Source organism: Hyperoodon ampullatus, assembly GCF_949752795.1.
Source record: "Hyperoodon ampullatus genome assembly, chromosome: 4".
In the NCBI taxonomy this organism is placed as follows: Eukaryota; Metazoa; Chordata; class Mammalia; order Artiodactyla; family Ziphiidae; genus Hyperoodon; species Hyperoodon ampullatus.
The window spans coordinates 49442180-49459249 of record NC_136917.1 but is presented as its reverse complement, the minus strand read 5'-3'; the positions used below and the strand labels follow the sequence as shown (position 1 = coordinate 49459249).

Genomic DNA, 17070 nt, shown 5'->3' with positions numbered 1-17070 from the left:
ATCCCAGGCGTCACTCTAGGCTGTAAAGTAACAACCCTCATTGTATAGATGGGGAAAGTGAGCCCCAGAGACACGAAGAGATTTGCGTGAGAGCTCAAGGGTACAGGGGGCAAAGGGGGACATAGCCTTATGACTCCCACTCCAGGGCTCTCCCCATCTTGCCTCCTGAGACCCGAGCCCTGCCTGCTACTCAGGTCTCTGAAGGACTAGGCCTCCCGCTTTCCATGAGCACTGATCCCTCAGTGCCTGGGTCCCTGAGTAGTTCCTGCTGCAGGACCCTGTGTTATATGCTGGGAAGCCCACATGAGTCTCAGCAAACTGCATGGTATCTTCATGGACCCTGAGAATCTGGACTTTGCGCTTGGTCTGAAAGTTTGTTGCATGAATTCCTCTGCCCCTTCTCTGATGAAGATATTTCCTAGTGTTGAAACTGCTCTCATGTTCATATCACGAGAAATCAAGGTCTTTCCCTTACTGCCTGAATTCCCAATCCTAATCGCCCATCTAGTGCTTTGAATCCTGGCTCCACTGTTTAGTAAGTTTTTGACCTTGAGTAAATCTCTTAACTCTCTAAACCCCTATTGCCTAGGCTGTAAAATGGGCTAGTAACAGTCCCTATAATATAGCAATATAGTAAGTTCCTGACGCACAGAAAGCTTTTTAGTTCCTTCATGTAGCAGATACCTGTTGAGCACCGCCTGTGTGCCCAGTGCTGTCCTAACAACCGGAGACGTAGCCATGAGCAAGTCCCACAAGTTCCCTGCTCTCCTGGGGCTCATGTCCTCATGTATCAGTATCTTCTAAGCCCTGCTTTGGACCAGAACTTTACAGAATGCTGAAAGAGTTAAGTGATGAAGTGAGTAGCTTTGTCATCATGAGAGAGAATGCACAATCAAACCTTCAGCAGAAATGCCTCCGGGACGTGGAGACATTCTTGGTGATAAAGAAGGGCCTGTCACCCTCCTCCTTAATTATCCCCATCCCTACCCCCCACCCCAACCCGGGCTTGTGGGAGAGTGGGAGTAATTGCAGGGCATTCGAGGACCTGCCTCGAAGGATGCAGAGTGAACCTGGAATGAGAGGGTCCAGGCCATCCACTGCTAGAGTCACACTAACTCGGGCTGTGGGCGTCTCAGGAGTGGCAGCCACCAGGGGTTTCTGCTACCGCTGAGAGCTGGCCTTGTGTTTGCCTTGGACACCCTCTCTGGGCAGGAGTACCAAGACTCAAAATTATATTCCCCAGAAATGGCAAGAAAACTATCCTTCCAGGCAGCATAGGAGTGGTGAGAACCAGCCAGGAGGACTCCTGGATCCAAGCACCAGCACTTCTGCTAATGGGCTGTGACCTTGAGAAGTAACTTCTTTCTCTGAGGTCTCTTCCTTCACCTGTAAAATGAGGATAATTACACTGTCTTTCATTCATCCACTCAAACTGAGGGCATGCTTGTGCCAGGCGCCCAGAGGTGAATGAGGCAGGGGTGCTTGCTTCCATTGTGGAGTTTACTCTCAGGAATGGGAGACCGACTTTCATCAAACAGAAGTGCAAACATGCAGTGACAAGCTGTGATGAACGCTGTGAAGGGGAGGTTTGGGAGTAACTGGAGTATGTTAGAAGGCTCCTCATCTAGTCTGGGAGGCCCGGAGAGGCTTTGCCGAGGAAGGGAACTTGCAAGCCAAGACCTTGACATTGAGTAGGAGGTGGGAGGATGAGGAGGGGAGGGAAAAGTGTGGAGGCAGAGAGAACAGCAGGTGCGAAGGCCCACAGGGCAGGAAGCATTAACGTGGTGGAGAAACCGAGGCAGGCCCACATACCCGCTGCCCAGAGAGCAAGCGTTCTCCACAGGGGCCTCAAGAATATTAGAGGGGAGGACGAATGTGAAGATGCCAAGTGCCCCACAAAGCGACGTGCACACAAGAGAGCGTGTTAGGAAGCCTGCAAATCTTATAAAACCAGTCTTGTCATTCCCGTGGCCGGACATACTATGTTACTGGCAACCAGCCTCAGGAGGTTCTTTTGGTCAGTTTGTTTGTGTTTTAATTGCTATGTAATGGCTTTCTGATGGGCTCTAATTGGGAGAAGTCTGACATCTGTCTGGATAAGAATTTCTGGGGCCCCAGGAGACAGGAGCAAGTTTTCTTTTATTTGTTTCAAGTTCTGTTGTGCAGTCTTTTAACTGTTTTTGTAAAGATGCCAGATTTCTAATCTGTTTGTTGTCCAAACCCTTCATTTGGGCTTCACCAGGAAATTAGGTCACTGATTTTATGCAGCAAAATATTAACCAAAATGCTGCAGGTTAAGGGCAAAACTTATACAAATATCACAAAGGTTACAGTTGCTGGATCTGTGGGAGTTTTTCTAAACCCAAAATGTGGTTTGTGAGATAGATTTTGCTCTTGTTCTAAATATGCCTGTACCTGGGAAAAAGGAAAGGTAGGCTTTTTTCTCTCCTTCTGTCTACACTAAATGCACTCCTATTCTGCGGACCTGAGACAGAGAATAACACTGGAAACATAGGATTTAAGCTGTATGTTTTCAAATAAGTCTCTGCTCTCATTTGTATATTTAATACCACCAGGCAGGAAATTATTTATGAGATCCTAGGACAAATCTTGCTGCTAAGGAAAAGTATTATAACAAATTGTAGGTTCTAATAATAATAATAATAAATGCCATCAGCTGATATTTGGTGAGCATTTACTATGTGCCAAGCACTTTACTTTTAAATGCAGTATCTCATTTTATCCTCACAACCCTGTGAACTAAAAGCCATTCATAGACAGGTTATATCCCTGAGCCAAGGTTAGCTAGCCTGTCTTGCTTGGTGTGTTAAAGGCAATTTTTTCCATTTATTATCAGGATTCTTAGCCTGTGGTTCATAATTGCCCTTCTGAATTTGATGAATCCCCTGGCATTGCTTGCCAGATTTTGCATATGGTGTGTTTCTCTAAGGACAGGGTCTGTAGCTTTTATCAACTTTTCAGAGCTGTCCATGGCCCAAAATAAAGTAAAAAGCTTTAGTTCTGGGTTAATGCAAAATCCAGAACAGAGCCCTGAAAGCTTCTTTGATAATTACACCAAACCCTTCTCTTGTATAACTGACTCTATTTCAGATCATATTTTTTTTTTCTTCAGTTTAGATGATATAAGGTCCTGGTACCAGGAGGTGTGTCTTTCTGGCTCAGCTGGAGAAGCCATTGGTATTTAGCTGAGGCCTCATTTCCCTCTGACAAGTACCTCATAAGCTGAGCTGATAGATGTTCAAGAGAGGTGCCGCCCATCATTATGGACTGTGGACACCAGCCCTCAGTCATCATCTCCACATCTCATCAAACCACACTTTAAGAGGCACTAACGTAATATTGGTTGCTATAATTTAGTAGCTTAACGTTGTTATTTTAAATTGGATCTCTCTACTGACAGCTTAGGTTGTAGGAGTTATGCTTAAAAACTTTAAATCTTATGTTTCCCCAATCCTGCTACATAATTTTAGACTCTTCAAACATAGCCTGTTAACTGAACTAAACTGACATTTCCTCAAGTCTGAGTCTTCGAAGCATATTTCATTTTAAACAGAGTGCATTTTAATTCTCGATGAGCTGCAAATTTGTTTTAGATTTTTAGGGTTACCAAACATCTTGAATCATACAGAAAATATTACAGCATAGTGGCTTAAGGTTTGTATGTAGATAGTCTGTTTCCAACTTGCTCCTCATGCCACAAACTCAAGACAGCGTGGCGATTTTCTCACCGGTTACATGTCACATCTACTTCACCAGCCAATTTGTCCATGTTGGTCAAAATTAGGTCCAGAGTAGCAGTTTCCCTGATTGCTTCCTCTGTTTTCTGGGAAACAAAATTGCCTGCCGGGCAAGTCAGGAACGTGTCAGATGCTCAGGTGTTAGCTCAATGAGATGTTTTATTGGTCTGGACTTTTTAGGTGGCAGGAACTCAACTCGAGCAACGTTAGGTAAAAGGGGACTGATGAGCTCGCAGAACTTAGGAGAGTCCAGGAGCAGCACAGCCGGGTTGAGGGGCCTGCGGGGACAGCAAGTGGGTCTTCTCCCTGTTGCTTTTTGTACGTGGCCTCATGCTCTCCTGGTCCAGACTGACTGCCTCCCTGTCAGGGGGAGGAGGGCACGGCCAGCTCCCGGGCACCGTGGGCACAGTGAAGTCCCAAAGAGACTCCAAGGAGCCTGACTTTGGCTGCATGCCCACACCCAGGCCAGGGCAGGGAGACAGCGATGGGCGAGCAAGCAAAACGTCTAAGCTCCCCGAACCCCAATTTCCCTCTCTGAAAACAGTGATAACCATAGGCCCTATGTCAGCGGGCTCTTGTGAGGACTGAATGAGCAAATGGCATGGGAAAGGTTTAGCGTAGAGCCTGGCACCACCAGCTTCACCAGTGCAAGCTCATGATAAACACCCAGTCGTGTAGAAATGGCCATTCCCCCTGAGCCATGACTAATAAATGCTGGTTACTGTCAATATTACCATCATTATTAATAACACTTAGCACAGAGCTCAGCATATGTTATTGATCATTATTATTTTTTACTCAATTACCATTGTTATAAAGTACATAGCATAAGGCCTGGCACAGACACTCTCTAAATATTAGTTATAATCATAACAATAAGAATAATACGATTACTCAGTGCCTGACACAGATGAAGCACTCAGTACATTTGAATTACGGTCCTAACTGTTATTAGTATCCTGTGAATTACTGGGCATCTCGGGACTGCCATTCTCTTTTGCTTGTCCTGCCTGATATCCTCCATGGTAACCAGCATCACAGTAGCCAAGCACTTTCCTCCCTTAAGCTCTTTATTAAGCTTCAAGCCCACTTGATCACGTCAGGTCCAGGCAAACCGGTCTTTTCCACTTCTCCCGTGGTGCCTCATCCCTGGGCACCAGCCCAACCTTCCAGGAGGGTGCGCCGGCAGCTAAGCCCAGCTTCTGCTCAGTGACTCCACCTGCCCAGCCAGCCCTCTGCTTGCTGCATGCCCCTCGCTCAGCCAGCCGCCAGCTCTGGGAGTAGGAGAGTAAACGCCAACCACCACCTTCAAGTCTCTCCATTACTCCCTTCCCCGCACCCAAACTAGATCCTGGCAAACAGGGGGTTTGGGTAGGGGACAGGAGATAATAACAACAGCTACACTTACATAGTGCCTGTTCTTGGCAGACACTCTTCTCAGTGCTCATGTATATTAACTCATGAATCCGCACAACAAATGTACAAGGCAGGTACTGTAATCATCCCATCTTCTAGATGGGAAAATTGAGGCACAGAGAGGTAACTGACTTGCTCTAGACGATGCCGCTAGTAAACGATGTAACCAGGATTGGAACTTCTTAAGAATATTACATTAAATAATGCATAAATTACCTTATATATGGTGAAGATTTCCCAGTGGCCAAGATTGTAGCAATGATATTGTTGTTATTACATGTCAAATTCAACAAAAGGGCTCACTCTTCTCCTCCTGCTGAGATTGGAACACTTAGTAACAAGTGAAGAGAAGAGTGCCCCATGGTTCACAGAAGTGGTCCCCCTAATGATGGGGGTGGGGAGGAATTTTTTTAATTGAGGTAATATTCACATAAAATCAACCATTTTAGAGTAGTGAACACTTCAGTAGCTTTTAGTACATTCACAATGCTCTGCAACCACCACCTCTATCTAGTTCTGAAATATTTTGATCACCCCAAAAGGAAACCCATAGCCATTAAGCAGTTGCTCCCCATTCCCCTCCCCTGAGCCCTTGGCAGCCACAAATCTGCTTTCTGTCTCAAGACAGAATATTTTGGGTATTTCATAAAGATGTGGCCTTTTGTGTCTATCTTCTTTCACTTAGCGTAATGTTTTCAAGATTCATCCACATTGTACCATGTGTCAGTGTTTCCTTCCTTTTTACAGCTGAATAATATTCCATTATACGGATACACCACACTTGTTTATTCGAGTGCGGATTTTAAAGGAGCCTTTCCAAGGTCCTAGCAAGGCTGTGTCACAAAGATAGTGCTTCTAACATAAAGGCAGAACTCAGAAACCTCACCCTGTTATGATCAAGAGAAATCCAGAGAAGAAACCTAACAATCTGGCTGGGATCAGAAGCTGAAAACTCAATGCCTACTTAAACAAGCGAGAAAGCCCAGGAGGCAGACAGCAGGGAGGGTCCCTGGCCACCTTCAGGGTCTGAAAACATTCATCTTCAAAAATACTTCAAAACAAAACAAAAAAACACTGCGTTGGCCAAACAGAACCTTCGGGTGGGCCGGTTTCAGTCCCTGCTGTGTCTGTAAGCCTGGCTGGGCTTCTGGAAGACTGTGGCACCAGCTCCAGCTTTGGTATTATAATCTCCACTAATGCAAAAAAAAAAAAAAAGGTGTTAGCAAATTGAATTTACAGGCCTGGCAGAGAGGTGGGTGGGTTCCCAAACCTTAAATAATCCACAGTGTTACAGGTATGGGGTATGCTGTAACCAGTCAGAGAGAGAAGGCTGAATGCTGACTCCGCTAAGGATTAAAAACAGCCTTAATGCCTGGCTGAGGGACAGTTTTGGAGATCTAGGTTTCTATCTCTGAGTCAGCTGATACAGAAATAGCTAATCCTTCACTTCCATCACATTTACAGGAGGTTTTAACTGCAGAATCTGAAATTGTGGGTGATAGTCTCAGAGGATGAGCGTGTAACTCGTGGAATCAGGAGTCTAACAAGCAAAAAGTGTTGAATTCTTCCAAGTTAAAGAGTTCTGTCTTGTAACATTGGTTTCTTTATCCCATGACATTCCAGGGGAACAGCTTCAGATTATTAACTGGAATTTAGCCCTGTGGTTCTCCAATTTAGAGTCATAAATCACCTGGGGAGTTTGTTAAACCTGCAGAATCCCAGGCCCCACCTCTAGGAGATTGACTTCAGGGGCTCTTGGGGGATGAGGCTGGAGGCAGGAATCTGCATTTTACCAGGCTGCTGGACAGGTGGTCCGCAGGTCTCATTGTAACAAACCCCAATCCAGTAACTATTCTTATAGGCACTCAATCTGGAATTGTAGCTGTCCAATCGGAATCTAGATTATACTCATTGTCCAAATCTCTGAGTCCAGCTTAGAGAGTGCAATTGGCCTAAAATAGGATATCACGTTTCTTTAGTTTATTCATTAACTCAATGAGTATTTATTTAGAATCTGCAGTCCCTGCAGGTATATCTGTAGATAAAACAAGTGTGAACCCTGCCCCTTATTATTGAACCTAGATTCTGGTCAAGATTGTTGGATAGGGCCTAAAAAATTATTCTTTTCTACATAGAAGAGCCTGTTAAGTTGGAAACAGAATCCAAGGGTTTGGAGGGTTAGTAAATGTCCGTTAGTGTAATACCACATGATGTGTCTCCTCAACAATATCCCAGCTGAGCATTTATCTACCCAATGTGTGCTTAAATACTTCCAGGGGCAGGTAGCTCACTTTCAGAATGAACCCATTCAGTCTTCAGATGTTAAAGTTTCCCTCTCTGAAACTTCTGCCCTTAATTCCTTTTCTTCTCAATTTTTAAAAATCTTTTAATTCATTTTTATACAGTTTTGAAAAGTTACTTTCCATTTACAGTTATAACAAAATATTGGCTATATTCCCCATGTTGTACGATACATCCTTGATCCTATCTTACACCCAATACTTTGTACTTCCCACTCCCCTGCCCTTTAATCCTTGTTCTACTTTATAAGACATGATGAGCAAGTTAATCTCTCTTCCCACAGAGAGGCATTGAAATATTCAAAAACCCTTTTCCCCATTCTGTTATGTCTTCTCCATGGAGAAGACCCTGCCTTAGGGCCTAATTTTGAGTCGCCTCTCCATCCTGATTACCATTGTCCTGTGGGTGCATATCAGTCTGTCTCTTTTTCTAAAATACAAAGATGGGATCCAGCCAGTCACTCATTCATTTCTGAATCAGGTAGTGTTTTCGGATGAGAGCTATTGACTGATGACATATGCAGACCCTAATCTTACAGGGGTCTTCATGAACAAATCGTCTTTTCTTACCTTCATTTATCTAAGTTTATTGCTAACCTCCAACAAATCCTTTCCCTCTTTAATTTAAATGATATACTGCCAAAACCCAAACTTCTGATTTTTTTAAATTTCTAATTAATTATAGTTTCTTTCTCCCTTTTGATCCCTCCCCCGCCCATCCACCCCCCACACACACTTACAAAAACCTGCTTTCCAGTATGCAGAATGCTGAAGCCATCTGTGGTTTCAGCCTTATTTCAGAACAGATACGTCAATGGCATGGAGAGACCATCTAGTCTGATGCCCTCGCTTTACACACCGTTTCCCCCTCTGAGAACCTCTGTCTGACCTTTTATCTTCCCTGTGCCTCTTTCACTTAATCTCACAACCTTCTGAGGCATCTGTGTCCACCGCATCCATTTCCTACAGTGACCTGTAACATGTGCTTCCTGCCAGAGCCACTGCCATAAACAACTTCTGGTGGATTCAGCAGCAACTCGGAGAGGACCAGAAATGCTCTCCCTAATAATTCCCGAAGCTAGGATCCCAACCCCACCACTTGGTAGTGGACACACCCTAAGATTGCCGGATCAAGCTGCAGACCCAGAGTCCCTCTACTGGGCTGTGAGAGCCATTGCACTTTACATTAGAAGGAAGTAATGTCATACAGAACCAATTAGGAACACCCAAGAACATCAGCAAACAAGAATCAGAGAGCCCCATCCCACAAGTGACAAAACCGGCCCTAGAATTAGATATTTTGTTTGTTTGTTTGCATTACGTGGGCTTCTTACTGTTGTGGCCTCTCCTGTTGCGGAGCACAGGCTCCGGACGCGCAGGCTCAGCGGCCATGGCTCACGGGCCCAGCCGCTCCGCGGCATGTGGGATCTTCCCAGACCGGGGCACGAACCCGCGTCCCCTGCATCGGCAGGCGGACTCTCAACCACTGCGCCACCAGGGAAGCCCAGAATTTTTAAGATATAATCTCCCAGACCATCCAAAGCCCACCTCATTGTTATTCAGATGAAGAAACTGGGCCCGAGCAGAGCCCCAGCAGGGCTCCTTACTTTGGGCCCCTCCTCTCAGCACCATGTTTTGAGGCCTCATTGTCCAACCTTACACCACGCCCCTGTCACTTAGCCAGTATCCAGTCCTAGGGGTTCCAGGCAACAAACCATAATGGAAAAGATATTCTAAAAACGAAGTCAGACAAACAAATGCCATCTGGGTGCTCAGGAATCTAGCCATTTGCTGGCTCCTTTCCTTTTAGGGTTGCTTACAAGAGCAGTGGCACCAGAGGGATAATATGTTCCTATTTTTCCCTCTAATCCAGGACACCTGTCCTTTCTTTGGGGAATGTGTAATATTTGGGGCTTCTCCTCAGCACGTGACCAGCCACCTGTTGCTCATGCCTTTCCAAATTGGCCTCTCCGATTTGGGGCTGGCCAACTGGACCCCCATCCACAATAGAATGTGGGCAGCCGAATATGCTAAGTTTGAAGAGTCTGGAGTCTCTTAGAAATTAGCAGGTCAAGATAGTGCTCTCTAGCAGAATATACATCATGACACCCCCTCCCCTTAAATGTGATAGCTCTGGTAGACTGTCGTAAGTCTTTGAAGAGAAAGGAAGGCTGGAGTTCACCGCAGTCTGTCTCTTTATTTCACCTCCACTGCCATTCATTCATTCATTCATTCATTGACCACCTGCTCTGTGTCACTCACTGCCAATCGTCCACTCATGTAATCATCCCACAAACATGTACGGGGCCTCTGCTGAGAGCAAAGCCCCATGCTGGATGCCATGGGAGACCCAGCAATGAAGAAAGCTCAGCTCCCACCCAGAAGGAGCTCTTAATTTAGTGGGAGTGATAAATCCACAAGCTACTGTGTTTCAAGGCCATATGTGCTGGGAATGATACGAAGAACGATGGATCATAGAGGAGAGAGAAGTCACTCCCAGCTGGCAGGTAAGAAGGGTCACAGGGTGTCATGTGAGAGGTGGACCTCGAGGAAGGGCAGGGTTTGGACAGGCAGAGCGCACGGGTGGTCGAATCGATGTGGCGGCAGAGATCTGAAAACCAGGGGGTCCTCCTGGCTGCTGTGCAGGGCACATGCCTTGCCAGGGGAGTAAACGGAGGTGGAGGATGGAGAGAGACCCCAAATTCTAGTAGGTGTGAAAGGTCTGAGGCTTTGTTATTTTCCTGGCCCCTTAGGCTCTGAGGTTTGGCACCCCATCTGCAAACAGGCAGCCCGGGCAGAGAAGAAGTTAAAGGTAAGCAAGCTGGTGGTGATACCAAACCAGCTACTTCCAGCCACAGGCTGGGGGCACTGTGCTTTACTAGAGAGTCATTCCTTAGTGTGTACACTTTCAAATGTGTGCCTGTATCCTTGGATTTCCTTAATAGTAACATCCACCTCATGGGGTTTTTGAAGGGATTAAGACGTTGGATGCGAGAGCACTTTGAAAACAGTAAAGCACTGTATGAATGTGAGTTTTCAGTGTTTCTGCGGTGAGGCTATACCCTTCCCATTACTTACCAAGATGGTGACCTCTCTGAGGCACGTAGGCCATGGTTTTTCCCCAGCCGAAGGTCATTAATAATGGTGGTTAAAATTGTCACAGAAATAGACAGTTTGCAAGGCATCTTCACAGCCACCGTCGGATTTGATTTAACACCATTGGGCAGGTGGGTTAGGAATTGTGTCTTTGCTTTGCTTGTGAGAAAACCAAGGCCTTAAAGAGGGCGGTGACTTGCCCACAGTAATGCAGCCAGGCAGAAGCACAGCCAGCGTCCCCAGGCACATGCTAGAGCAGCTGAGGTCCTGTGTCCCTCTGAATGACTGTGCTCTGACAAGTACTAGGAAGTCCTGTGAATCTGGGTTCTTGATCCAAGGACTGCAGGAGGGGTGGGGCACAGCTCCTGACTCTTTGATGGTATGGAGGGGAGACCTGGGTTGTGTGTTGGGGTGTCTCTACACTCTGGCCCCCAGATATCAACTTGGCCCTTGGGACGCTAATAAAGTTATCTGCTAGAATCTCAACTAAAAACACGTGTACAATTTCTGACCAGCTGGTTAAACATTATCCCCTTTGCCATCTCGTCTGTTTCATTTGTGAAAGAGCTGGTCTATTGATGCATATTATTTTTTGAGCTGTGAGTTTTTTCCCCTGTTTCTTCCAAGGCCTCTCCCTTTTAAGGTATAAGAAAACCTTATTGTCCTTTTCTTCCACAGTTTCCTTCTCTTTGTTGGCATTTCTCAAATTTCAGTTATCCCTCTACAACCCCGATGCTTTTTGCTGTATCTGTGTATCACCTGTATTATTATATGCTTCATTTTTTTCTTTACATCAACTCACTACTTTTTACTTAATCAAACTTATTTTAAAATAAAACTTTATATCACCCAGTGGAAAACCAGTATTTTTTTTTATAAATAGAAGGTTAACCCTAAAGTAAATTCATTGAAAATGAAATATTTCTTAACAGTAACTCTTAGAAATTCTAGCTAAATCATGTTACCTGAACTTTCTTTATTTAAAAAAAAGGAGGGAGGGGGGTGAGGTGTGGAAGGTGGAATTAGCAATTGTTATTGAAATGTATTAGGACCAAATTAAGACTTCCTCCTTGATCTAACCAAGAGGACTGAAATAGAATTTTACATCTTATTCTCTCACTCTGTGACTCAGTATTATCAAATTTTCTGCCAAAATTCATCTCCCCAGAGCCACACTAGTTCGCAATCTACAGTTTGGGAGACAGTGCTATATAGTCCAACTTAGAATGCTTTAAATTGCAGGATGAGAGGTCTGGAAGGGAATGTAGCAGTCCTTGAGACCAGCCCCTGCATTTCACAGATCAGGAATTCAGGATCCCTAAAATCGCATAGTTTACCAGTGGTCCTTGATTTCCAATCTGTTTACTTTTTAACCACATCACGCTCTTAGATGCAGCAAGATAAACTTTGTGCTGTTCTGTTAAAGGAGCCATTAGTCCATCATTGCCATTGTCCAGAGAAAGATTTTGTAAGTTTCTCACTTAGGTTGATGTCATTTTGCAATGGATACACTATAAAAAGAATCAGTATGTTGTGCAATTACATGACGTTTAACCTACCTTTATGTTTTGTATAAACAAACTGCTAAGGAATGATGCTAACCAGTTTTATTCATTTAAAGTAAATACATTATTGACTGGGATAAGCCAAAATGAACAGTTTTATGAGTAGCTTCCTATCTAAGAGGCCAATTAAAATATGTTTAAAAAAATCCTGTTCAACAGCATAAAGTCCTGTGCATTTCCAATTTCATTCACAAGCAGATATTGATTAAAAAGGCAGAAAATAAAGAGACACTACAGAAACAGCCAGAGAGTGCTTCTAGCAGTATTGCTAATGTTCCCCAAAGAACTGCGTTCTTATAGCCCCATCTCCCCCCTCCCCACAAGGTTGGAGATGCCGTCTCTCACCCTCTGTCTTCATCTCTCCCACAGCATAGGCGGACGTCTGAAACTTCCATCTCACCCCCTGGATCTAGCATCGGGTCACCCAACCGAGTCATCTGCGTATGTATCACTTTTCAGCCACCGAACAGCCTTGCTCATCCCCAGGCCTGTTAATTAAAGAGTCTCTAAGGACAGCCAAAGACAGCAGTCAGGTTTCCATCCAGCCAATATCTAGTGTGTACCTGTCATGTGCTAGACTCCGTGCTAGGTCCTGAGGATGCAGTCGGGGACAGGGTAAGACATGGACCCTCACAGAGCCTACAGCCTTGTAAATAGTTACAGGGATAACATCAAGTTCAGTAGAAGCTCTGAAACCAATATGATGTGCCTCTTCCCCCTGAGTCCTTGAGACCAGGGCAAAGTGAAATTTGAGTCAGAGTGGTGTTTGGAGTGGGTCTTGGGTGGGATGTTGATGTGGAGATAGTGGCGTGTGATAAAGAAGCAGGCAGGAGGAAGAAGCCATATGAATGTGGAAACATGACTATAAAGGGTTTGCAAACATAAAGAAGAGCTTACTAGTCATGTGAGAAGTCCAGGGATGGAGCAAACTACGCGCATGTGTCTGAGTTCCCAGCCCCAGAAGCATTCAAACACAGAGACACTCCTCATTTGCAGGGATGTGGCAGAACGGACAAGAGTTGAGGCAGATGACCTCACAGGTCCCTTGGATATGTAATTTATTCATTCATTCATTAAGCAAATGCATCCTGAATGTCTCCTCTGGGCTAAGTGCTGGGCTCTGGCGAGCTGCACCCGCCTGATGCCTGTCCTCGTGACATTGACCCCATAAGTCCATGGATAATCAGATGCCATTCTAATAAGTGCTAGGGAGAAAAAGTGCAGGGTGCTCTGATGATGCTGCAGATGGACAGAGGGACCTGACAGTCTAGGACCAGTTGGGAGAAGAGTCCTGAGGAAGAAACAGTTAAGCCCACGCCTGAGAGATAAACAGAAATTAGGTAACGGAGGTGAGGAAGGCAGAGCCGGAGAGGACTGCAGTGAGCAGGGGAAGGGCCTGGCAGTCAGCAAACCTCTTGCAGCCTTTCTCATGTCAAAGGGCCATGAAGACCAGAAAGGAGGGAAGGGAAGTGGTCCAGAGCAGGAAACCCACTCCTCATGAGAAGCTCTAGAGACAGTCCCCAAACAAGCTAGCCCTGAGTAGGCCCTGCCCACCATTACTTCATCATTTTTTCACTCCAGATCCACATTCAGTTTCATCCTTGATCCCTGGATAATGCCCATTGATGAGACTATTTCCTTTCCTTTCTTCCTCTGTTCAAATGAAAAAAAGACCTAAGAGTTATCATTGACTGCAGCTTCAATATGGGTCAGCACGGCCATGTGGCTCCCACAAAAGATAAGAGACTTTGATCACAGGCTGTCCTCCTTGAAGATTCCAGTCCAGAACAAGAGAGATGATAGCTCCCCTGGTGCTGTGAATGGGGCCAGACCACAGTAGGATTAATGAGCTTCGTTTCAGGGCCTACAGGGTGAGAAGTTTACTGACAAAAGTGAGCGTGTCTCCAGAAGAGCGTTACCAGACACACACAGCTGCATAGAATGCCACTACCCGCTAGCTGGCCTCCCTGTGCTTCTGGGAAGCCGCCTTAAATTTTGTGAAATAAGTTAGGCCCAGATGACATTCACCCTGGCATTCTGGAGGAAGCTCATAGAGTTGCCCCTGTGAGAAGCAGCCCCGCTACAGATGAACAGCAGCAGCTGGAGACACCTGCCATTGTGCCCTTCAAATGGGGGCTTATCCACTGAGACCAGTTACCCCTGGCATATCCCAGCATTGGCCTGTGTCTCCCCTCCTGTATTCTCCTGCTCCCACCTCCAGCTGCTCTGGGGAATGACTGCCCTTGTCACGTGAGCCATGTTTTAAGTTAGACCATTCCACACATTGTTTCCAAATTCAGGGAAGAATCCATCCAACCACTTTTGGGACATTTAGTAACAGGCAGAGATCCAGTATTGGTTCAGTGTTCATAAATATGGAGGTTTGGTATTAAAATAGAATGATCAGTGAACCTGGAGGGGGCAAGTTCTTTCAAACTTTGCTCCACTCCCCACTGACTGCTAGAATCATCTCCAGCCCAATGTGTCCTCTTCCTTCCTTCCTAATTATGTTAGGATGCCTCTGTTCCATCCCTGTGCCTCCAGACCTAAGGCTCATTTATAACCCAGTAAACAAGGAAGTATAGGAAGAAATATAAATTTAGTATTTTTGAGGTTTGGAGTAAAGTGCCCAGATAAATATTGACAAGTTTGTAAGATGCCAAGAGCTCTCAAGGTCAAAATCTAACATCCCATGATAAAAGGCAGCAGTTAATTCAGCAAGTGGACTCTCCTAATAAGGTTCCCTCTACCCACACCCCGCCAAATTGGTACAGTTGTGGGTGTCTGGTCTGGGCAGTCTCTGGCAGAAATGAGATGGCACACCTCAAAGGGTTTAAGTGTGGAGGGAGTGTGTACAGAACTGTGGGCAGGGTCAGGGGATCCATAAGACCTAGTGTGGCATCCAGAGTCAGCAACAGCAGGAGGCTGTCACCACCCTAAGCCTAAAGGGAAGGGCTGGCCAGAGTTGCATCTGTGGCAGAGCAGCCGGGACAGGAGCCAAGTCCATCACGGCCGGGCAGGGTGGGTGCAAGGGAGACATGTACACAGCCCCTCTCTCCACTCAGCCTCAGCCTGCAGGTGCCTCTCATTAGCCAAACCCAGCTGAAAGCCAGGGAGCCTGTGACACAGTCCGTGGGACCTCAAGCTCAGACCAGGGCCAGGAGGAGTGGGCAGTGGGTCTCGGGTGAGCAGACAATGAACAGCACGGTGCCCAGACAGCAGTGGGATGGGATGGGTATGAAGGAGTGGAAGGGCCTTGGGAAGTGTTTAAAACATCAACAGTCCCCAGGTCTTTATGAAAGTTGCTCTCTCTATGGCAGTCTTGGCCCTGAGCTTTACCTGGCCCCCCAGACACTGGGAGAATGTTATAGGATAATACAGTCTCCTTGGATTCTCTCTTAATCTACCTCATCTCAGGACCTTGTAAGCCACAGTGTTTTTTGGGGACAGATCCTGACTGACCATAGCAGAAACAGGGTGACCAGAAACAGAGGGAATGGCTGGAAGACGCAGATGTGGAAAGGACGTGGCTTCAGGAGCCACGAGATGGAAGCTGTCCTGAGCGGGGGAAGCTGTCTAAGTCCTTGTGGTTCTAGAGGGTTGAACTCAGGCCAAGGCAGGTGGTAGGTAGGGGCTCGCTTCAGTTCGATGAGAGGAGCAGCTCTCTGAGTGCAGCCCTCTGCCAGTTGTTAAGACGGTGAACTCGCCATCCTGGGAAGCCAGGAGAGGCCAGTGGAGGGGGCATGCTCCCAGGCTAGACTGCCTGGGTTTGAATTCTGGTACAGCTACTTATTAGCTGTGACCTTGGGCGAGTTCACTGATTTCTCTGTGCCTGTTTCCTTATGCAAAAACGAGGATAATATTAGTATGTACTATTAGAGTTGGTGGTTGTATGGATTAATGGAGTTAAACCATATAAGGGACTTAGGATGGAGTCTGGCTCACAATAAGTGGTCATCAAGTGTTAGCTAGTGTTTTACTGCTATGATTAATTCTGTCTTTACAATCTTCATCATCTTCTTCAAGGATGCTGTGAATGAAGATGCCCTCACTGTGTGGGGTTTGGAAGGCTGGATTCAGCCCTACTGGCTAAGTGGTACAAGTTGCAGAATCTTTTGAGCCTCAGTTTCCTCATCTGGAAAATAGGAATCATATTTTTTTAATTTACTTTTTATTTTATGTTGGAGTATAGTTGATTTACAATGTTGTGTCATCTTCAGGTGTACAGGTGTACTGTAGCTAAGTCAGCTAAAGTGACTTAGCTATACCTACACATATATCCATCCTTTTTCAGATTCTTTTCCCATATAGGTTATTACAGAATATTGAGTAGAGTTCCCTGTGCTATACAGCAGGTCCCTGTTGACTGTCCATTCCATGTATAGTAGTGTGTATATGTCAATCCCAAACTCCCAGTCTATTCCTCCCCACTCCCACCTTTCCCCCTTGGCAACCATAAGTCTGCTTTTGAAGTTTGTGAGTCCATTTCTATTCTGCAAATAAATTCATCTGTATCATCCTTCTAGATTACACATATAAGTGATATCATATGATATTTGTCTTTCTGTGTCTGACTTACTCCACCCAGCATGACAGTCTCCAGGTCCATCCATGTTGCTGCAAATAGCATTATTTCACTCTTTTTTATGGCTGAGTAATAATTCCGTTGTATATATGTACCACGTCTTCTTTATCCATTCCTCTGTCGGTGGACATTTAGGTTGCTTCCATGTCTTGGCTATTGTAAATAGTGCTGCTACGAACATTAGGGTGCATGTATCTTTGAATTATGGTTTTCTCCAGATATATGCTCAGGAGTAGGATTGCTGGATCATATGGTAGTTCTATTTTTAGTTTTCTGAGGAACCTCCATACTGTTCTCCATAGTGGCTGTACCAATTTACATTCCCACCAACAGTGTAGGAGGGTTCCCTT

The 17070-nt window shown here is 45.6% G+C and overlaps 1 protein-coding gene across 1 annotated transcript in view; it reads left to right on the top strand.

The window, feature by feature from the left end:
- The window catches only part of ABLIM3 (actin binding LIM protein family member 3), a gene marked incomplete at both ends in the record, with an annotated part of 145628 nt that overhangs the window by 94816 nt on the left and 33742 nt on the right, over window positions 1–17070 (top strand). Inside the window, 2 exons of the mRNA XM_079701541.1 lie at window positions 10228–10286; window positions 12505–12576. Of these exons, the coding sequence (XP_079557667.1) occupies window positions 10228–10286; window positions 12505–12576 (131 nt within the window). The remainder of the gene's footprint in view (window positions 1–10227; window positions 10287–12504; window positions 12577–17070) is intronic.